At 43.1% G+C, this 23,468-nt stretch overlaps 1 protein-coding gene across 1 annotated transcript in view; it reads right to left on the bottom strand.

Moving 5' to 3' along the window:
- The window catches only part of COL24A1 (collagen type XXIV alpha 1 chain), a 713,151-nt gene that overhangs the window by 23,065 nt on the left and 666,618 nt on the right, over positions 1–23,468 (bottom strand). Inside the window, exons 54-57 of the mRNA XM_069232264.1 lie at positions 19,883–19,918; positions 17,030–17,056; positions 12,444–12,509; positions 11,357–11,525 (exon numbers count right to left, since the gene is read on the bottom strand). Of these exons, the coding sequence (XP_069088365.1) occupies positions 11,357–11,525; positions 12,444–12,509; positions 17,030–17,056; positions 19,883–19,918 (298 nt within the window). The remainder of the gene's footprint in view (positions 1–11,356; positions 11,526–12,443; positions 12,510–17,029; positions 17,057–19,882; positions 19,919–23,468) is intronic.

Here is a 23,468-nt window from a genome sequence, read left to right as displayed (position 1 = left end):
CCCATCTTGGATTCCCCTAGGTCTCTAGTTTTCAGAAATGCACAGGTCTGGTAGGTTTCCCTAGGTGCCGGCTGAGCTAGAGGCCAAAATCTACAGGTAGTCACTTTGCAAAAAACACCTCTGTTTTCTTTAAAAAAAAATGTGATGTGTCTACGTTGCGTTTTGGGACATTTCCTGTCGCGGGCGCTAGGCCTACCCACACAAGTGAAGTATCATTTTTATCAGGAGACTTGGGGGAACGCTGGGTGGAAGGAAATTTGTGGCTCCTCTCTGATTCCAGAACTTTCTGTCACCAAAATGTGAGGAAAACGTGTATTTTTTGCCAAATTTTGAGGTTTGCAAAGGATTCTGGGTAACAGAACCTGGCCAGAGCCCCACAAGTCACCCCAACTTGGATTCCCCTAGGTCTCTAGTTTTCACAAATGCACAGGTTTGGTAGGTTTCCCTAGGTGCCGGCTGAGCTAGAGGCCAAAATCTACAGTTAGGCACTTTTCAAAAAACACCTCTGTTTTCTTTAAAAAAATGTGATGGGTCCACGTTGTGTTTAGGGGCATTTCCTGTCGCGGGCGCTAGGCCTACCCACACAAGTGAGGTATCATTTTTATCAGGAGACTTGGGGGAGTGCTGGGTGGAAGGAAATTTGTGGCTCCTCTCTGATTCCAGAACTTTCTGTCACCAAAATGTGTGGAAAACGTGTTTTTTTTGCCAAATTTTGAGGTTTGCAAAGGATTCTGGGTAACAGAACCTGGTCAGAGCCCCACAAGTCACCCCATCTTGGATTCTCCTAGGTCTCTAGGTTTCAGAAATGCACAGGTTTCGTAAGTTTCCCTAGGTGCCGGCTGAGCTAGAGGCCAAAATCTACAGGTAGGCACTTTGCAAAAAACACCTCTGTTTTCTTTCAAAAAATGTGAAGGGTCCACGATGCGTTTTGGGGCATTTCCTGTCGCGGGCGCTAGGCCTCCCCACACAAGTGAGGTATAATTTTTATCTGGAGACTTGGGGGAACATAGATTAGCAAAACAAGTGTTATTGCCCCTTGTCTTTCTCTACATTTTTTCCTTACAAATATAAGAGAGTGTGTAAAAAATACATCTATTTGAGAAATCCCCTGTAATTCACATGCTAGTATGGTCCCCCCCGGAATTCAGAGATGTGCAAATAACCACTGCTCCTCAACACCTTATCTTGTGCCCTTTTTGGAAATACAAAGGTTTTCCTGAAAGCTATTTTTCACTCTTTATATTTCAGCAAATGAATTGCTGTATACCCAGTATAGAATGAAAACGCACTGCAGGGTGCAGCTCATTTATTGGCTCTGGGTACCTAGGGTTCTTGATGAACCTACAAGCCCTATATATCCCCGCAACCAGAAGAGTCCAGCAGACGTAACGGTATATTGCTTTCAAAAATCTGACATTGCAGGAAAAAGTTACAGAGTAAAATGAAGAGAAAAATTGCAGATCTGACTGGAAGGAGGCTGAAAGCGCAAAAAAATCGTAAAAATGGGGTATGTCGCAGTAAAATGCCAAAATTGTGTTGAAAAATTGGGTTTTCTGACTCAAGTCTGCCTGTTCCTGAAAGCTAGGGAGCTGGTGATTTTAGCACCACAAACCCTTTGTGGATGCTATTTTCAGGGAAAAAACACAAGCCTTCTTCTGCAGCCCCTTTTTCCCATTGTTTTTAATCAAAAACGAAATTTTCACTGTATTTTGGCTAATTTCTTGGCCTCCTTCTGGGGAACCCACAAAGTCTGGGTACCTCTAGAATCCTTAGGATGTTGGAAAAAAAGGACACAAATTTGGCGTGGGTAGCTTATGTGAACAAAAAGTTATGAGGGCCTAAGCGTGAACTGCCCCAAATAGCCCAAAAAAGGCTTGGCACCTGAGGGGGAAAAGGCCTGGCAGCGAAGGGGTTAAACTAAACCTCTATTATTATGGCAATCAGTTTAGTCCAAAGAAGAAACCTCATACACTAAGTTAATTCTTGAGGACTGTATGGGCCTAGTTATGATGAACAGAATTCTGTAGTTGACGGGCTTGGGCCAGTCAGGGAGGGATTTATGGTCTTGCCCCAGAGGATGTCTTAAGGTATTCCCCAAAAAAAAAAAGATTGGGTGTAAACCATACCTTACAGTAATCAACTATGTACAACACAGGTACCTTTTAACTTGTTTCCATCTTCTGATTTTCCATTATCTGACTGCTTTTCCAAAAACTGAAAGATAGGGTACAATCACCCAAAAATTTTACTGTGATAAGCGGTCAGAGCAGACCACTCGGCACTTAGCACTTTTTTGTAAATTTTATTGGAATCCCAAGAAACTCATTCCTAAACTCATTTTCCTACAAGAACGAATAATCCATTATCAGGTGGTTTTTAAACTTTGGTATGAACTAGAGGATGCAACACTATGCTATGGGGTTGCCCTGTTTCTCCCCAGAGTAATCTGTATTAGAGCTCTACTGGAGGACTCAGGGAATCCAAGTACTTTAAAGGGTTTAGATATTAAATGTTATCCCAGGCTGTCTATGCCTTAGGTGTTTCAATGGATATATTTAAACAGTGTCTGAAGAACCTAATTTTAATCATAATGATAATTGTCAGCTTTTGGTGGAAATTACTTATGTTTGTATTTTAGTGTATTTTCTTTTACCTATTTTACGTTTATTCTAACTAGCTTGGCACTATGTGAAGTTCAGTTTTGTGAGATAGATAATTTAATCACATTTTTGAACAAGTTACTTACCTTAAGTAACACATTACCTGGTAGAGACAGGATCTAGCCACAGATTCCTTACTTTAGAATCTTCCCCAGGTGCGAAACAGGATCCAGAAACTTTTTTCCCCTAGCAAATCTACACGTCAGAAGAGGGTGCTGCGCGACTCCGGACGGACGTCATCCACCAGATGTTATGTCAACGGAGTCCATATAACATCCTCGCCGACAAACCGTCAGTTTCTTCCGTGACTATTTTTCCCCACTTAAAACATGGAGCCACATATACAAAATGCCCAACGAAGCAGTGAGCTAAAATAAAAGACACCCTTGTGTCAAATAGTCACTGAATTCTCAATTCAGGATATGAATTGCCATAACTAAATCTTTGAGACAAAAAAGGACTCCGTTTGCAGAGCGGGAGGATGGGAGGGTCATTCAGGAATTTGTGGCTAGATCCTGTCTCTACCAGGTAATGTTTACCAAAGGTAATTAACATGTTCATCTGATAGAGACATCTAGCCGCAGATTCCTTACTTTAGAATCAGGTACCAGGATTCTCGGAGGAGGGTCTGAAAACTGAGACCATTAAAAGCCTCTAAATAGAACAAAAGTGGTCTAAAACAAGATAAATAGACTGGACATATATAATAATTTAGGTCAGCAATAACAAACTCTACAACCTAAAAAGCTGTGAAAGGAACCATAGGTAAATAAAGTCATTAGACATTAAAAAAACATGGGAATAAATGTACCCATGTTAGTATGACAAATCAGTGTCAGAGGCAATCCAACAATATGAATATAAACCTATTTCCACCCTAAAAGGGAGCCAAAACCATACATGCTCACCCCATAAGAACTGGTGAAAAGACCACAGTAATCAAATCAGAAAGCCTTTGAAAGCATGGGGATAACGTTACCCATGACAGTAGGACAATATTGCCAAATGACCCTATGAATATAAATTCATTTGCTTGTGTATCCAGACCTGAACTGCATGTTCGCTACTTGTGAAATATAGATCATCAGGCCATGCCACTGAGCAATACCACATTGCCATATTGTACAAGTTAATTATCTTCGGTAACAAAATATCTGGTAGAGACATATTCTAGTTGCAGATTCCTTACCTTAGAATTTTATCCCAGGCGCCAGACTGGATCTGGAGATTTTTCTTCGAGCAATACCCGTGCGTCGGTAGGTGGCGTCGGTCGACTCCGCGGGCGTCATAGTCGCCGTGATGACGTTGGGGGTAGTATACAGACGCCGTCCTCACAGGGTGATGTCAGTTTCTTTTAACGACTTTCCACGCCAAAGCGCAGAGCCGCTAAGAACACTGAGATTGGTGCACCAGAGCTAAGAACCTGAAATGGGAAATCCCTATCCCTAGAAATCAGTTCGCAAGCGGGGAGGATGGGTGGGCGGTAAGGAATCTGCAACTAGAATATGTCTCTACCAGATATTTTGTTATCGAAGTTAAGTAACTTGTACATCTGATAGAGACTTCTAGTTGCAGATTCCTTACCTTAGAATAGATACCCAAGCAATGCCATCCTCGGTGGTGGGCTGCGGACAAAGATCATATTAGGAAGTCCTGCAGGACTGAACGACCAAAGTAGTCATCCCAATGTACCTGAATGTCCATGCAGTAAGCTTAGCAAACGTGTGCAGGGACACCCATGTAGCTGCCTGGCAGATATCCAGGAACTCCGCGTGCTAACACAGTGGAAGCAGCAGTTGCTCTGGTGGAATGAACACGCAAGCCTTCAGGAGGTTGCTTCTTGCCCAAAGCGTAGTACATTTTGATGCAAAGAAGCACCCATCTAGAGATGGTACGCTTTTGCATCGTCTTTCCTTTTTTCGCACCCACATACCCAATGAAGAGTTGTTTGTCCACCCGGAAATCTTTAGTACGATTGAGGTAGAACGCCATCGCTCTTTTTTGGTCCAGATGGTGGATTCTCTCCACCTCATGGAAAGGATGTGGGGGTGCGTAGAAAGTAGGCAAAGTGATGGACTGGCCTACATGAAAGGGTGTAACCACTCTAGGAAGGAAGGAAGCCCTGGTGCGCAACACAACTTTGTCAGAGTGCACAGACAAGTATGGAGGCTTTGAGGAAAGGGCCTGTAACTCACTCACCCTGTAAGCAGAGGTGATAGCGACCAGAAAAACAGTTTTAAAGGTGAGGAGCCGCAAGGGACAATTATGCATTGGCTCAAAGGGGGTACACATCAAATAAGTAAGTACAAGATTAAGGTCCCACTGAGGCATGATAAATGGAGTGGGCGGAAATAAATGGGTGAACCCTTTTAGGAATCTACTCACAATAGGAGATTTAAAGAGAGAAGGCTGAGCAGGTAGCCTCCGAAAGGCCGAAATGGCAGATAAATACCCTTTAAGGGTGCCCAAAGCAAAGCCCTGCTGGGCTTAAGAAAGAATGAACAGAAGAACATCGGATAGAAGGGCAGAAAGGGGATCAACAGATTTGTTGGTACACATTGCCACAAATTTATTCCACCGAAAGGCGTACACAGTTTTAGTTGATAGACGCATGGCTGCCAAGATAACATTGCAGACTTTGGGTGGAAGGGCAAAAGCCGTCAACTGTTGCCGCTCAATCTCCATGCATGAAGGCGGAGGCTGGACAGGTTCGGGTGAAGAACCGTCCCCTGTTGCTGCAACAGAAGATCCAACCGCTAAGGCAGTCTGAGTGGAGGATCGATGGACATGGTCAATAGCTCTGGATACCATACTCTCTGTGCCCAGTCCGGAGCCACCAAGATGACTTGGGCCCAGTCATTCCTGATTTTCTTGAGAACTCTAGGCAGAAGAAGTATAGGCGTAAAGGAGGCCGGAGTTCCACTCGAGACAAGAAGCGTCTCTGAGCGAGTGCCGCCTTTGAAACTCCAACACACAAAACAGCAGACATTGTGCGTTCTCTGCGGAGGCAAAAAGATCTAACCAAGGATTTCCTCACTGCGGAAAGAGACCTTGTGTCACCTCCGGATGGAGATGCCATTCATGACTGGCTGTGCATCGACGTCTGAGTTCGTCCGCTCTGGCATTGAAGGAACCCGCCAGATGTTGAACCACCAGGGTAATGCCCTGAGTTCCAGCGATGTCCAGAGGGATAGTGCCTCCTGACAAAGGGTCCAGGACCCTACACTGCTCTGTTTGTTGCAGTACCACATGGCGGTTGTATCGTCCGTGAACACCTGCACCACTTTCCCTTTGAGAGAGGGAAGGAATGCTTTCAACACAAGCCTGATCGCCCGGAGAGCTCCAGCAGATTGATATGGAGCCCCGACTCCGCTGGAGACCAGAGTCCTCTGATCTCCATCTCTCCCATGTGGCCACCCCAACCCAGAAGTGACGCATCTGTCACTATAGAGAGATCTGGTTAGGGAAGGGAGAGTGATCTGCCGTGGACCCAATTCAGATTCGAAAGCCACCACTGCAAGTCTTTCGCAGTCCCCTCCAAGATCTGGACCAGGTCTCAGAGATTCCCCTGATGCTGCGCCCACTGGAACTTCAGATCCCACTGCAGAGCCCGAATATGCCACCTGGCATGTGTTACTAGCAGGATGCAGGAGGCCATGAGGCCCAGCAGCCTCAGAGTCAGTCTCACCGAAACCAAAGACCGAAGCCGAAAGATCGGAATAATAGCCTGAATGTCTTGGACTCGTTTTTCGGGAGGATAAGCCCGAAACTGCACTTTGTCCCAAACTGCTCCGATGAAAGGGAGCGACTGAGAGGGGGTCAGGTGTGACTTCGGCACGTTTATAGTGAACCCAAGCGTGTGCAGGAGGTTCGCCGTAGTCTGAAGGTGGGAGATGAGTTTCTGGGGCTAGTCCGCCTTCAACAGCCGGTCATCGAGGTAGGGGAAGACTGAAACCCCTAACCTGCGCAGATGAGCTGCAACCACCGCCATTACTTTCGTGAACACCCGAGGGGAGCTGGTAAGGCTGAAGGGGAGCACAGTAAACTGAAAGTGCTTGTGACCTACCACGAATCGCATGTAACATCTGTGGGCAGGCAGGATGGGGATGTGGAAATAAGCGTCCTGCAAGTCCAACACTACCATCCAGTCTCCGGGGTCCAAGGCAGACAGAACCTGAGCCAGGGTGAGCATTTTGAATTTCTCCTTCTTGAGGAAGTAGTTTAGGTCCTGAATGTCTAGGATAGGACGTAAGCTCTTATCCTTCTTTGGTATCAGAAAGTAGTGGGAATAACAACCACGACCTACTTCTAGCACAGGGTCCTTTTCTATAGCTCCCTTGGCCAAGAGAGCTGCGACTTCCTGGCGGAGAAGCACCAAATGATCCTCTGGAAGGTAATTGAAGGATGGTGGCATGGGTGGTGGAGCAGATTCGAAAGGGAAGGAGTAGCCCTTTCGAACGATCTGCAAAACCCACCTGTCCGTGGTGATATGTTCCCAGTAGGGCAGGTAATGACGAATCCTGCCACCAACTGGACGGGAGTGAGGGGACAGACTAGGAGGGTTTGGAGGCTGCAGTGGGGGCAGAGGTGGACTAGACAGACCTCTGGTTCCCTGTCCCATGGCCATGTGCAATTCCACGTCCTTGGCCATGCTTCGGCTGACCAGTGTGCGAGGCATGGTGGCTGTGTGGAGGACGCGACAGGGAGCCCCTTCTGTGGCCACGAAAGGGGCAAAAAGTGGACTGTGGTGGGCGAGGGGCAGAGGAAAGACCGAAGGACCGAGCCGTAGCTCGGGAATCCTTGAATTTTTCCAAGGCCAAGTCTGATTTGTCTCCGAAGAGACTGGTGCCATCAAGGGGCATGTCCATGAGTGACTGTTGGACATCCCATGAAAAACCAGAAGTACGTAACCTGGTGTGGCGTTGTAAGGCCACCGTCGTAGCAACCGATCTGTGCAGAGAGTCTGTCGTGTCCAGCCCACAACGGATTGTGAACTTTGCCGCATCTCTCCCATCTTTCACAGCTTGGGAGACAATAGCACGGGCCTCCTCCAGTATCTGCTGCAGGACTTGCGCAACCGTATCCCACAAAGAGTGGGTATAGCGGCCCAAAAGGCATGCGGTGTTCACAGACAGCAGCGCGAGACTGGAGGAAGAAAATAACTTCTTGCCAAACTGTTCCAGCCTTTTGGATTCCCTATCCAGGGGTGCAGAAGAGAATGCGCCTGAAGAAGAAAAAGCCTGGATAACAAGACTCTCAGGCGTGGGGTGTTGGGACATGAATTTAGGGTCGTTCAGAGCGGGCTGATGGCGGTGTGCGGTCTTATTCACAGGAGCCCCTGTGTTGGGTTTGGACCATGTACCCAAAAGGACATCAGTGAGGGCTTCATTAAAAGGCAAGAGGGGTTCTGAAGTAGAAGCCCCAGGCTGAAGCACCTCTGTCAGGAAATTAGACCTGACCTCAACAGTGGGAAGCTCGAGACCAAGGACCTCAGCTGCCCAACTGACCACCATACCATAAGTAGCTCCCTCCGCCGTAGCCACGGTAGGAGGAGACAGCATGCCAGTGTGAGGAGAAGTATCCAGATCACTGGCTTCGCCCAATTCCTGAGCCCAGTCCATAGCAGGGTCATCCTGGTATTCATAAGAGTCCAGGAACCCCTCCAATTCCTCCCCATATTCGTACCCATAACAAAAAGGGTCTGAATCGGACCTGGGGCGAATAAGCCCTATCGAAGCTGCTCCGACTCCGAGTCGTCAGGGATAAGAATCGTGTAGACGACGATAGTGGGCACCACCGACATCGGGAGCGTAGATAATCGACCCAGCGCCGGGGAAGGTCTCAAGGGTGCGGAACCCGAAGGCCCCTCAACCGAACCCCTTGGGCCCGAAGGCGCCGTATCGGGGTCGGACCGTCCAAATATGAGGCGCATGGCCTCATAAAACTCTTTAAACTGGGTGGGGGTTGCTCTAGCTCCGGGAAACTTAGGGAAGCGTGGAGCCGACCCAGACACATGCTCCGAGGACGGAGACCTAGAGCGTGGATGCTCTTCCCGCGTCGCAGCGGCCGAGCGACGGGGCGAAGTCGGAGAGTGATGAGACTTCTTCGACTTCTTCTTCTTACCTTGACTTGAGGATTTAGAAGAAGACGGGTGGTGATGACTACGCGACCGATCTCGAGACCTCCCTCTCGAACGAGACCGGAACCTATGCGGAGTCGAGTGCCGGGCCACCATTAGCTTTAGAGACTGCTCTCTCAAAGCCTTCGGGTGCATGGCCCAGCACTTGGAGCATGACTTCAGGTCGTGGTCGCACTCGAGACACCACAGACAAACCCGATGAGGATCCGTCACCGACATCGTCCTCGCATGGCTTGAACCCGGTCACACAGAAAAAAACTTGACAAAATGGTCAAATTCGGCCAAAAAATAGCCAGGGTAGCTCTTCTCCGGATCAGTGTGTGGCACGAAAAGAAAAGAACTGACGACACTGCACAAGGGCGGCGTCTATATACTACTCCCGACGTCATCACGGCGACCACGATGCCTACGACGCCTGCGGAGTCGACCGACGCCACCTACCGACACGCAAGGGTATTGCTTGAAGAAAAATCTCCGGATCCAGTCTGACGCCTGGGGGGAAATTCTAAGGTAAGGAATCTGCAACTAGAAGTCTCTATCAGATAAGATGTATTCTAGTCACACCTGCTATGTAAAAAAACACAGACAAAGGTCTAGCTCCTATGGATAGAGCATCAAACATGGTATATTAAAATAAGTTGAATACAATAGTAACTATTTGCACAGAATCAGTCTTTTTCGCAGGAAACTGAACTAGAATTAACATAAATACCTTTAGGATATGCCTATATATATGTATATATATATTGACATGGAAGTAAGATAACTAAATGCCTATGTACCACAAGAGTAAATGTATTACTTATAGATACAAAAGAAAGCCTAGTTATCAATCAGACCATACCAACATAACAGTATGGAACCTATAGTGGGCATCATACCACTTAGGAAAGCAACAGCCATTCAAACCGTTAGAGTAATGCAAACTGCTTGAGACACCATCATCAAGCAATAGTAGTATAAGGCTTAATAAGATATGAGTTTGAAAAAGAAACCTTGATAACCTAGTGGAAACCAAGGTTAGTATGTGCCCTACTATAAGAATAGAGACACTACAACAGATAATATAGAAACGGTCTCCCATACTTAAACTGGAAAATGTAAAAGATTCAATAGTAAAAAGAATCCGACTGATTTTGTGTATTCCATCTAGGGACAACACTCCGTAAAGTGTGAACCCAAACTACAAAGAACCGGAGTCGGTTGAGTGATGACAATATTTGACAAATTTCAGCACCTTGAGACCCTCATGGGTGATTTGCTGCGCTTTGCTAATGCTGGATGGCCCCTGTATCAGGCTTAGTACAAGCCCCTTAGTATGAGAAGGAAACCAAGGTTGACGAGAAGTCTGGGAAGGCTCCGACAGCTATGCCACCAGAAGCTTCAAACGACGCTTTCGCAGTGCCTTCGGCCAAAGTTGACAACAAGAGTCACACTCTACAGAGTTGTGGTGCTCACCCAGACACCACATACAAATTGAGTGGGGGTCCGAAACTGACATTTGTCATCAACAGGACCCACAGGGTTTAAATCCTGAAGCATAGACAAGAAAACATCGAAGTAGGCTGAAAATGGCCTATAAAACCGTTACCGGATCCACGTTGCAAGTGTGGAAAGGAGGGAAGTGACATTGGTGTTTCGAAGAGGAAGTTATATCACATCCCGTGGATGACGTCAGTATGGAGTTACGCAATGCTCTCTTCCAACGTGCAGATGTGCTGGGGAAAAAAGTTTCCAGATCCAGTCTCGCGCATGGGGAAGATTCTAAATTAAGGAATCTGTGGCTAGATGTCTCTATCGGATCATGTGTATTAAATTGTTGCTTTTATGGTTCTCATAATTTGAGCCGAATAAAGCTTTTGACTAACTTTTTTTCTGCAGTTCAGTTTAAGAGCTTACCAGGTGCTATAGTAAACGTAGCTATTTTGAACCATCTATTGACTTTGCCAATGTTTAGCTATATCTGCTTTTTCCCTTTGTCACTATTTTCCTATTTTTTCCTTACTCAGTTCTCTGTTTTTACCTTTCTCTCATTTGCGCTGGGTCATAATAAACCCCAAACATCAAAGATTAGTGCCAGTGCTCAGCACTTTCAAACACCTCCACAAACTAAGCACTAGTATACTCTATTTCATGGGAACTCTAGCTTTCATCACTTTGGTCAAGAAATAAACAAGCTCAAGCTTAGCAAAGAACATGGTGAATGTTCAAACATATTTATATTCCAGCATATTTTGAGCCTATTACACAGCACATAGGCATCTTTGTTCCACTACACTTTTTTTTTTTTACTGTAAAAGAACCTTGGTAAATCACTAATTCCGGGAGTGATCCTGGCCAAAATCTCCAATCGTTGGTTTTTGTGTTGTGTTACCATGCTAGAAATATGACTGTCACTGATCTTTCCGTCTTCTATAACTCCACTAGAAGGTGGTGTGCGGGCTATTCTTTAAAACAGACCATGCTGCTGACATGCAAAGCATGACTTAAAATACATTTCTAATTTAGAAAACCTACAAAAGTTTAAAAAAAAAAAAAATAAGCATGAAGCACTTACCATCTGACACTTTTCGTTCACAGTTAAGCAAATCCCGACAGATACGTGCCGGGTTATCGCGAGTGCCCAGTGGGTTCTTGATACTGTGCATTAAACTGGCAAGGTAGTGTAGCGTCTTGAATATCTCTGCACTCTGGTCTAGTACATTAACTTCAGTGTTCTGGTAGCTCTGCCATGAGGACATTAAAAATGGAGTGACCAAGACATTCGCAACAGACAAGCATGCAGTTAGACCAAACACCAGAGATATATAGTAAGTAGAGAAAGTTTGAATTCAACCACACATGCCAATAAAAATGACCATTGTCACAAAATGTATGATTAACATTTAATTTAAAAAAAAATCAGCAGCATTGCAAAGCCATGCAATCAGAAAACAGTACAGACAATGAAAGAGAAACACAAAAGCAAGAAGAAGAAAACAAAATAAAAAATGTTTAGGATTATGTTTTTTGTAGATTAGTTTGCATTTTATTTTTTACTTGACATTCCTATCCTATCAAAAAATGACATGTAGTTAGAACATTGAGCACATCACTAAAAGATGTACCATTTGATGTTCAAAGGTGTACGTTTGCACACAGCAGACGCTCCACATGACGAGGGTATTTTATTCTACATTTAACAACAGTCTGAAGCGCAGTAATTCGCAGACTGTAAACATTCTTGTGATTCTGTTCCTAAACTAACAGTGATCAGTACTTCTTCTTCAATTACTGATTTTTTATTTTTGAATAGCATTTACCACCGCCCCACAAAAAACCATAATATGAAAAATTAAATAAATAAAGTACAATCGGGCTAGTTTTGTGTATCAAAAATGCATTCTCCACCTTCAGGCTACTATTTACAACCCACTAAAATGTTGATCTTGTGTTACATAATGACTTGTATTATACTGTGTAATATTGCATTTCAATGCCAAGATGTGAGAAATTAACGATTATACGACATGGTTTTTCAACATATTTCTAGCATGACAGACAGAAACAGAGTTCTAAAGTTGGCACGCACAGTTCTAAGGTTCATATCCCACAATGCTGTGCGTGCCAACATAAACATGGCAAACTAGTCGTCGGGCTATTACCTCCATCTGCAGCGCGGCGTTTGATTCAATCAAGGCCTGAATAGCAGCATTGACGTCCATTTGTTTCTGTGTAAAGCAAAAGCGGTTCAGTTCAGTAAGAAGATCAACACAAGCAGTCTGGAAATAAGGTTGTAAATTCCTCACGCGCTGCTGTGAAATTATAGCAGTTAAGCGGGCTCGTGAATTGCTCTTTTGTTGGAAATAAGGTGCCAGATAGTAAATAACTGAAGGGATAAGCGGGAGTTTAACCTAAATCTGCAGCAGCTTACAATCAAGTCAATGTTCCAAACTCACGTGCCACCCACTCTGTGAAAGATGTAAAAGAAGGGGCACATTAAATATCATAACTAGGCTTAAAGTAATACTGATTATGTGAATTAAAAGCAGTGCCTTCCGTCGCGAACTAACTTAACAGGGCCACCACGGTGCACTATATTAGGCAATGTGCCACTCTGCAGTTCAGTAATCAGTAGTGTAATAAATCGCTTGCATTTAATGGTGCTAATGTGACCAATAAAGTAGTATGCACGGGTTTCTAAGAGACTTCCAACATATGGACTAAACTTTGCCAACATGGAAGCTGGTCAAAATGTTATATATCCAGTGCTGGCAATCGGTGCTATTGCATAAAGAAAAAAGAAGAAAAAAAGAACAGGGGCACAAAGTATTTTTTATGAGCCCACCTGCAGAGGAGCCGAACTCCAGGGCTGCCGAACACCAAGGGTGCCTGGCCTTGATTACTTCTCACGCCTTTTTTTCACACACCCACACTTCTGGTCGCTTGTTCGCACTCTTTGCAGGTTCTTTTTAAACCCCTGCTCTCGCAATTAGTCATTTTTTCCTGTTCTTCATGCCCGCTTTTCTGCATTTCTCTTTCTTGCTATGGATCGAAGTCTGACGAAGAAAATTAAGTCCTGGTCTCCTATAATGAATGCTACTGAGCCCAACCAGCTCTAAGCACTACTGTCACAGAGGCGCCTGTGATTGGCACGGCAATTAATAAAGCCAACATGAGCTTGAACTGATAAATGGCACATCCATCTGCGCGGCTGTGCCTCTTCTGAAATCCTTTCTTTCTAATAAAGAGACTTGATGCCTATGCTATGATTTCAGTTTTTGTTCCAAATGCTACTTCTGTGCTTGCAACTGCTCAGACATTCAATTGTAAACACTACTACTGTGCATGCATCCTAGAAATGTCCATCTTCACTCGATACGATCTGTGAAATTCCCAATCACAGAATCAGCATGTGCAAAACGCACTTCTGATTGCGGAAATTCAGACAGCATTGTTGAATTTTACATTCACTAACTTCCGAGCGGAACTAGGTTTTTAGGCATTTCTGGGTAGGCCGAGTTGTAGAAGTTGAACTTGTAAATTTGTAAGGATTCAACAGCAATTTGGAAACACACACTTGTGTTTCTGCCATACTGAATAGGGGCGTATGGCACATAGATTTTTACCCCAGCAAAGAAAATGTTCAAAAGGAGGTTTGAGTTATTTACAAATGCAGAACTGGACACCTGGGGGCCAATTCACAAAAACACTGAGTATGGAAAACAGTACTAGAGGCACTCTTTCATATACTGTTATATGACTTTGTGAATCTGACCCAAAACGGAAAACTCAATTTTAGTGAAAATATAGAGGGCACAGTCCTTTATATTTGCACAAATTGTATGAGAATATTCCCTGATTATCCCCATTTTAAACATTTTGTGGTGTGTTCAGAATGGCATGTAAGAGTGTATAAAGGAGTACTGCAGAAGTACTACTTTACATACTCAATGAAGCTTTTATATGTATGGGTCTCCTGGTAACAAAACTGCTTGCATATATTTTTCACTTTAGCACTCACATCTGAGTCTCATAGGGTTTTTTGAAGTACTCCAAAAGTTTTTGGAGAATTCTAAAATGTCAAAAATGGACACTAAAGTTAAGAATTACCACAGTGGAGTAAGCTTCTGAATTCTTTCCCTTTGTGCAAAATACCCCTAATTATTAACATCTACACATGAGTGAGGATAACTCAGCTAGGAAAGAGAAAAGCAAGAATTTAAATCTAACATTTGGAGTCATTAAGCATTGTCTAAGACAGAAGCCAAAAATTACAACTTTTGCAATTTAGCTAGTCTTCAGTGACAAAATATTAGGGGTGAGCGAAATTCTTGCAATTTGCTTTTGTATAATTTAGTGAAATTTTGTCAAAATTAAGTGAAGTTACGTGAAATGCAAAACATAATTTTGCCTCATATAAGAGCACAAAAAACATTTTTGTGTATTTTTGTTGACATGACGGTGCATAGCACGTTATAAAAGAGAGAAACAAATACAAAAGCACAGTGAACAATAGCTGCTTACGTTCTCTTGTTTCCATGCTTTTCTTGTGATTTCTTACTGCAGACGGCATGTTTTCCATACATTTTTACTACAAATGGAGTGTCATTATGCTAAGTGGCATCATTTTGGTAATATATATGAGTAACAAGCGGAAAAGCATATTCCTAAAATCACACAACTTACACCAGCGTGATTTAAATTTCAACCAAGCCTTTAAAAAAATGGGTGGTTGTCTCAGAATAAGAAGAATCCTCTATTGGTCATTAAGCATCTTCACAGAAGTCAAGAACCACAAGCTTTACAATGCAGGAAGTTAAAGAAGAGCTGGCCTTCAGTGAGCAAAAAATTAGGGGTGTGCGAAATTCTCGCAATTTGCTTTTGTATAATTACGTGAAGATTTGGCAAAATTATGTGAAGTTACATGAATGCAAACCATAATTGTGCCCTACATATTACCACAGAATACATCTTTGTGTCTTTTGTTGACATGAGGATCACAGCATGCTATAAAATAGTGTATAAAATACAAAAGTGCAGTGAACAACAGACGCTTGTGTTCTGTTGTTTCCATGCATTTGCTGTGATTTCTTACTGCGGATGGCATGTTTGCCCTGCATTTTTACCACAAATGGAGTGTCATTACCCTAAGTGTCATAATTTCGGGAATATATATTTGTAACAAGCGGACAGGGAAATCCCTAAAATCACACAATTTACAGCACAATGACTTACATTTAAAACAAGCCTTAAAACAATTGGTCGTTTTCTTAGACTGTGTAAGAAACCTCTCTATTGGTCATTAAGTATCTTCTCAGACAGAAGTCAAGAACCACAAGCTTTTCAATGAAGGAAGTTAATGAAGAGCTGGGAGCTAGCCTTCAGTGACAAAAAGTTAGGTGTGTGTGAACTTCTCACAATTTACTTTTGTATAATTACGTGAAATTTTGGCAAATTTTTGTGAAGTTACGCAAAATGCAAACCATCATTTTGCACTATATATTTGCAAAAATACATCTTTGTTTCTTTTTTTTTTACATGATGATGCACAGCACACTATAAAATAGTGCACAAAATACAAATACAAAAGTACAGTGAACAACAGCTGCTTGTGTTCTGTTGTTTCCATGAATTTGTTATGACTTCTTACGGCGGATGGCATAATTGCCTTGCATTTCTACCACAAATGGGGTATCATTATGCTAAATGGCATCATTTCCTCTCCATTGGTCATCAGGTTTTGGTGCTTTCTATGAAATTGGGGCCTGATTTACAATGGCAGGGCAGCACCACAAGCTTTCCTGCTGTGTTGCCCTGCGTCCAAAGAAAAGGGCAGGAATGCACTGCATCTATACGATACAGTGCATTCCTGTCCTCTTCTCCGGCGCTAGTGCACAATTGGCCATTGCTGCAGAAAGAGGAAAAAAACAAGGAGAAATACAGTTATGTCTCTGCTTTGTGCCTCCATTATGCCTCCCCTGGGGAGGTGTAGGCTTTTGACATATTGGCAGGTTTACATCCTGTTGCAAATCTGGGACTGTATCAAATGCCATGGGTGTTATGTGGGAACACCCACTGTAACGCCCATGACACATCTCCCTTTCACAGTGTGGGGCAACATAGCAGATTGTGCTGCTGACTTTGCCCCAGTCCAGCACAACCTAAAGTAACCTCTAAAGCTCTATTTGCTTTTAAGTGCTAGAACTCTTATATTATTAAAAAATTCATAACTCTACTTCTACTTATTGGATTTTTTTTTTCATTTAGTCTTGCTTTACTTATAAAATTATTGTCTATTTTTATAAACCTGTGTTGAGTCTTTTTCTTTTACTGTGGTGTGTGTGTTGCACAAATGCTTTACACATTGCCTTTTTAGGTAAGCCTGACTGCTCTGTGCCTGGCTTCCGAGGGTAAGCACAGGCTACGTTTTAGTGTGTTTTTGACTTACCATTTCCAACAAGATTGAATGAAATGGAAAGATATGGCATTGTAGCCAATGCTTTTGCAAAGGTAGATAGGGCTAGCCTAAGAGTGCCTCCTAGCCATGGTGCAAAATTAAATTAAAAAAAACCTGAAAAGGGTACTTTTTATCAGTGCAGAGGGAGTGCGCCATCAGATGCAGGATAAGCTACTGACATTTTACACAGGGTAACTTGTAATCTCCACCTAGGATGCTGAAACAGTAGATGCAAACAACTTTCAATAAATCTGCACAAACATTGTAACTAAAAGTAAATATAGAACTTACACTTCGCCCAGGCATCCCAGGTGGTCCCTAAAAGACAGAAACAGTTGATTAGAAAATTCCTGTATTTATACTGAGGCCAACTTGTGTTTTAACTGCTGATGGAATTCGAAATCTGGCCTACATTGTTCAGTGGGAACAGCTGTTTGCAGGGTGTTCAGAAAGGGTCCATATGAGTGTGACAGTTGTTTCAATGAAAAATTAATCTTTGACAAAGGCATCAAGACGAAATCCAAAATGATAAACTCCCCTGCGCCTGCTTGTCCTTTCTATTCTCAATCTCCCCTATAGTTGAACCTTCTACTTTATCTTCTCATGTAAGAAACGGTGTTTGTTTTCGGACTGTTGCCTGTAAAGACAAATGATGTTCCACTGAAACTGTCTCGTACAAGACCCCTTTGCTATTTCCATTAATGGAAACAGAAAGAGGATGGATGTGCAACTCAGTGCAATGCAATGTGTTGGACCAGCCAGCTGGATGCAGGTTCTTGCATTTGAATTTTTTTCTTGCACTCCACTTTTCGATTTCTTTTTCTGGAAATAGAAATGGAACTTGCATGTGTTCTACCCCAGATATGGAGCATAACGGAAGCCCCTGCAGCCACCGATGATGCGGGGTGGGGCAAGGATCCTTGTTTTGCAGGGGCACCCCCTTACCCTATAAGACATGCCTTTGAATGTCTTGCAAAAGGCGTGCAATGTCATGGAATAAGAAATCATTAAATACTCTTGAAAGCCACTGTGCTTTCCCGAGCAGAACCCTGCCACATAGTAGGGGTGGGAACCCAACTGTTCAGGGCCCCATTGAGCCCAAGACCGATGAATATCCGTGCAATCTGAGAGACGCCAGGGTCCCTCATCACATTCTGCAGGGGACTTGGGGGGGTTGGGGGTATCATTTTGCGTTACACAACTGCCCAGGTGGCTCATTGAGTTGAACATTCTTCACCAACAAATGCGGTGTTCTGGAGGCAGTGAGTGTGAATCCCAGTAAGGTAGACTCAGCCTTTCATCTTACGAAGGTGGATAAAGTGACTAACATGAACTGGATTGTAGTACCATTTGATATTTACAGAACTCGGAACAGCCAGATAAAGCTAAACAGTGGTTTGCAGCACTAGTTATTATTATTATCAATGTTATTAAACTGCAGGAGGATCATCAGTGGCCATATTAGATGTTTTGTGGCGGTGTCTGTTTCACTGGGGTAGAGTGTAAGATTTTATTTTGAAGAGGTGCTGCCCTGTAGGCTTTCCTACAAATATTTCAGCTTGGTGGGATGCTTGCTGCCAGCAGTGATAGTTACGTTCATGGTATAGTTGACTCTGTAATGATGTGATGTGTGCTGGATGAATGAAAGATTTTGTGCACAGTGGGTTCTGCTGTTCATGTGTGAGGGAACGAATAGTGAGTAGTGCGAAGGGCGGTATGGCTTTAATGCTCATTGGCAAGCTTCAGTAAGGTTCTGGCTAATGTGTTCTATTGTTTTAATGTTTGGGGACTTTCAGTAGCTAGTGTTGTGGAACAACATGATTGCCAGCTGATTGACAGGCCAGTGATGTGCTCGAGATTATTACTAATTACAGATTTTACAGGGGAACATAAAAACAACGCCTAAGGGGACATCTCGCCTCCAATGATAGACACATATCCTGCATTGTGAAAACAATCATTAGGACGATATATAGGGTGAATGAGGGACGAAAGAGTGAAGTACTTTAAGAAAAGAAGTGCACACTAGTGATTCTTCCGCCATGCTATGACACACAAGGGATGGGAAGAGGTAGTACGTGCTTCAATGCAAAGTACGAGAGGGTGGGCAGTAAGGGTGCAATAGTCATACCCACTAAAAATGAACTCGAGGGAGATTAAGGTGAGGGCTGGAATGCAGAGAGTTTTCTTCTGAAACGCAACACAGACACCCCTCTTCGAAAATAAAACCAAAGAGACAGATTTTTCAGAAAGTCACAAGAGAAATGTCACTTCTTAATTTTTTGAATATCAATGCCCTCCCATATTTTTATTCCATACATTTAAAGATTGACATGACTGAAAGGGAAGAAACTGGTATTATCTGAGACTGCTACTGGGTGGCATTAAACAGAAACAGTTACATCGTTGCTCCTCAGTTACATATTTAGGGGCATATTTACAAGCCCCCTGTGCCTCCTTGCGCCACCCTAGCATAATTTTTTTTATGCTAAGGATGCTTTAAGGAAGTCCTCACCGTGCGACATATTTACATGCATTGCACCACTTTGTAACCCCTAGTGCCACATTATACCTGCGCCAGGTATAATGTATGCAAGTGTGCATTCCCATGCAGGAAGGCCCAAAAAAATGGAGCAGTGAAATTTACAAGATTTCACTGCACCATTTGTTCCGTCATTTTTAACGCCTGCTCAGGGGAGGTATTAAAGTGACGCTCCCCTAATAACCTATGGACCTCCCTGTGCTTTGCGCCATATTTTATGGGGCTAATCCAGCAAAGCAGCACAATAGCGTCCTAAATTATGACGGTATTGTGCTAACCTGTGCCATGGTGCGCTGTATAGTAAATACAGAGCTACCATGTTGACATTAGGGGGCACAGGCTGATGCAAGAAAAGTGGCGCATCAGAGCTGATGCACCACTTTCTTGTAAATATGTCCCTTTAATTTTCCCAAGGGTAATCTCTCCCTACTATTATTTCTATTTGATACTTTTTCACGCAGTACGTTTAAAGAAATAGCGTGAGCACATCACTCTGGTCCATGACAATGCGTACTATAAATATCAATATCCATTTGACAGACTAAAGGAAGCGGGATTTACACAGATAAACACCTTGATGAAAATTACATGTTGCTACTTACGGGTGGTCCAGGATGTCCTCTGGGGCCTCGAGGACCCTAGTAATAGAGGAAAGAAGATATTGTTTATTATCAGGTAGAGTCTTGTTTTAAAAAAATATTGTATCACTGCTACCCAGGCGTACAACAGTTCTAGGAAACGTTGCTGTAATAAAACAACATAAGAGTATTACAATAGCACACCTGCATCATGCAATAACTTGCATGTTATGATGCAGTTCAATTGCTGCCTGCATTTGGGATAAAATTACATTCACATAAAAGTATGAAATGGTGCTAAAAAGTTTACAGCAGATGATAGAGGGGGCTAATACCAATAAACGTATAAAACGTTAAATTGAAATGGCTGAGGTGGCATGTCAAAGTAGGTATGACAGAATTTAATGTTTCCTGGAAAGCGAGAGCATTGGAGAAGATATGAGGTATGGAACATTAGATGGCAGTCCAGAGAATATGGGCACAACAGTGGATTGTCTTTCATCTGTTGTTGGGTTTGACTATTCAGATTTTTCCACAACTGCTCTATGATTTTTCTTTTCCAGCTTGTGCGTAAGGCAAATCAGGAACTGCCAGTTACAAAGGGCTATATACAGAGTTTGGCAGATGGGTTACTCTAGCACAAACATGACGGATATTCCATCCGCCGTATTATGATGTCCATAGGCTATGATGGAATCTTAATAGGGTGGGTGGATTATCAGGCCCCAAATGTTATTGAAAACTTTGGGAACAGATGCTGCTTCCAGAACGTGACTTGAAACCAAGAAAGCTACAGGGCATGCCATATTCACTGATGGGTGTCTGGGTGTAGAATTCCCTGGATAGAGAGAAAGAGACTTAGGGCCTGATTTAGATATTGGTGGATGGGTTACTCCATCACAACAGTGATGAATATCCCATCCGCTGAAATCTAAATCCCATAGGAAATAATGGCATTTAGATATCGGCGAACAGGATATTTGTCACCGCTGTGATGGAGTAACCCTTCCACCTATATCGAAATCAGGCGCATAATCACAGAGTAAATATGTAACATCATCAGGGGCTCAATACACAGGCAAAAACTGAAGTTAGACAAGATACACTGGTGATTAAAACACCAAACTAATTCAAGGAATACGGGTCTTGTGTTCTTCAAGGGATTCCTGGACTGGGCACACAGTCTTCTAAACCCCAATTTATCCAGGACACCTCCACCGCTGCTGAGCATGCCCAACATGGCATTCACTTCTGCCTCCCAACTCAGGGGACCCTAAAGATGCACTGACATAGTTTCTCAGATTACTTACCTGTAATCTTCATTAATCAGAGTGGTAGTTTTCACAGTCCTTATATCATGAGATGTGCCCTTTCAAACAAACAGGACATTTTTACCCATTTCTACCTTCTTTATTTTTGTTCTTTCTCCAAGGTCTCTATGCTCTCATTCATTCCCTAGAAATAAACCCAACTGAGATTCCCTTACTCTTTTACTAAGCTTAAAAATAAACAAGTGGTTAAATAATTAGTCAAAACAAATAGGAGAGATAAAATGGAAATGAAGGACTGGGTGGAGGAAGATTATAACTCAGAAAGAAGATTACCAGTAAGAAATCCAAACATTACTTCCTCCTTTGCCTTCCTCATCCCAGTCCTTGTATCATGAGGCTGTACCTTAATCTTTCAACCACTGTCAACGAATGTATCAAGACGCAGAAAATCCTGCTACACTGAGTGAAATTTATTGTGTCTGAAAAGGTGTGTAGAGCCCATTCTTTATGTACAGCATCTAAAACATTTGAATCAAAAGAGCTTGAAGAAATGGTTTGAGAGACTTAAATGTAAAATAGAAGTGTTGGAAGAGGCCCACACAGCCATGCTACAAATGTCTCTAAGGGAAACACCCTTAAATGCTGTCCAAGAGGCAGCAATTCTTCTAGTGAAACAACCTAATCCCTCCTCTCTGTGAGAGCCAAAAGCAGCTAAATGGACCCTCCCACTAACGTAAGCTGTTGAAAGACACCTGCATTTGGCCAAATGTCACAAATAATGAGTTCCCTGAAGGAAAACAAGCAGTTCCTGATAGCTAAATTGAGAAAGCCCAGTGTAAGTCTAGAGTCTGAAGGAAAATATCTTCCTTTGAGGGAGGATAAGGGCAGGACTATAGGTAGAATAACATCTGGGAAATGAAACTTGGAAAGTACATTGGGAATTTTTTTTGTATCCAGATGAAAAAATTACCTAATCCAGAAAAAACTGAAGATTAATTGTGACATAACATAACAGCAATCTAATGTTAAAGCAAATAACAACTAAGCTTTGAGAGACACAAACTTAATATGAAGAGTTTTGAGAAGTTCAGAGTTCAGCCTTGAAGTCTTTGAAGGCCAGTACTAAATCCCTATATGGAACCAGTGAATGTACTACAAATCACTTATTTAAAAAAAACACTCTTCAAAAATTAATAAACCAAATGTTAAGGCAAGTGCAGCAGAGAAGTCCTGAAAGCATGAATAGTTGCCCATTGACAATTACCACCCTCACTCACTCACAAGCAGCAGATGAAAGATTCTTGGAAGTACATCAAGTTTTGAAAGTACCTCCAATGGCTGTCATATACCTTAAGGGCACCAAGCATCTAGATTGTTGAAGAGACTTTACTACCTCCCCTGAGCAACCCATGGGATGAAGACCTATCTGTCAATATCCAGACCCCCATGTGTAGATAACCAAGGGAAAGATCTCATAACAGGGGTGATTGAAGAGAGGATTGTGATGTTGGAAATATCCTAGGAGGATGAGAAGAAGTGCAAACCAGGAACTCAAGGACAACGCAGGAGCACCAGCTGTACTTCTACCTGATCATCCTTGATCTTCCTAATAACCTTGCCCAGAAGAGGTAAAGAAGGCACTGCATGTTGAAGTCCCTGCGACCAAGGAATCAACATTACATCCTTCCTGAGGCTCTCTGGTATGGAAGTAGAGAGCAGAGCTGAGGAAGCAGGCTGGATATCTCTGTTGTAATCTAGAATAACAAAGAGCACAGGGATAAGGGAAAATTCTGCTCAGCTGGTTTGCATGTTCATTCTCCTTACCCTTAAAATAAACTGCCCTCACAATAAGGAGATTGGCCAACTCCTAAGCCTTGGAACCAAGACTACCAGAGCTGAGGCTATTATTCCTCACTGCTGATCTACGTAGGCTCTTGCTAGAGGAGTGTATACACAGCACTACCCGACCTCTTAATACAAAAGCAAAAAGCAGCAGGGCATGTAGAATGGCTTCTAAATCCTCCAATTCAGGGAAGGGCTTGCCTCCTGTCATGACCCCAAACCATGATTGGACTGATCCCTAATGTCACTCCCCAACAGGAGTGCCTGCATCTTGTTACTGTCACTGGGGTGGAAGGACCTAGGGGAACTCTCTTCAACAGATGATCCGGGGTGAGCCAATATTACAATTCCTGACAAATCATAAAAGTTCCAGAAATTCTAATCCTCTAGTCTAGACAAGTGGTGGAAAATAAGTGCAATCTCAAGGAACAAAAGAAGAATGGCCACCAACTCATGCTGCATTCTTAAGCAGCTGCGGGCTAATGCTAATGCCCACT

The sequence above is a fragment of the Pleurodeles waltl genome, chromosome 4_2 (assembly GCF_031143425.1).
Source record: "Pleurodeles waltl isolate 20211129_DDA chromosome 4_2, aPleWal1.hap1.20221129, whole genome shotgun sequence".
In the NCBI taxonomy this organism is placed as follows: domain Eukaryota; kingdom Metazoa; phylum Chordata; class Amphibia; order Caudata; family Salamandridae; genus Pleurodeles; species Pleurodeles waltl.
This window is presented reverse-complemented; position numbering and strand designations above follow the sequence as displayed.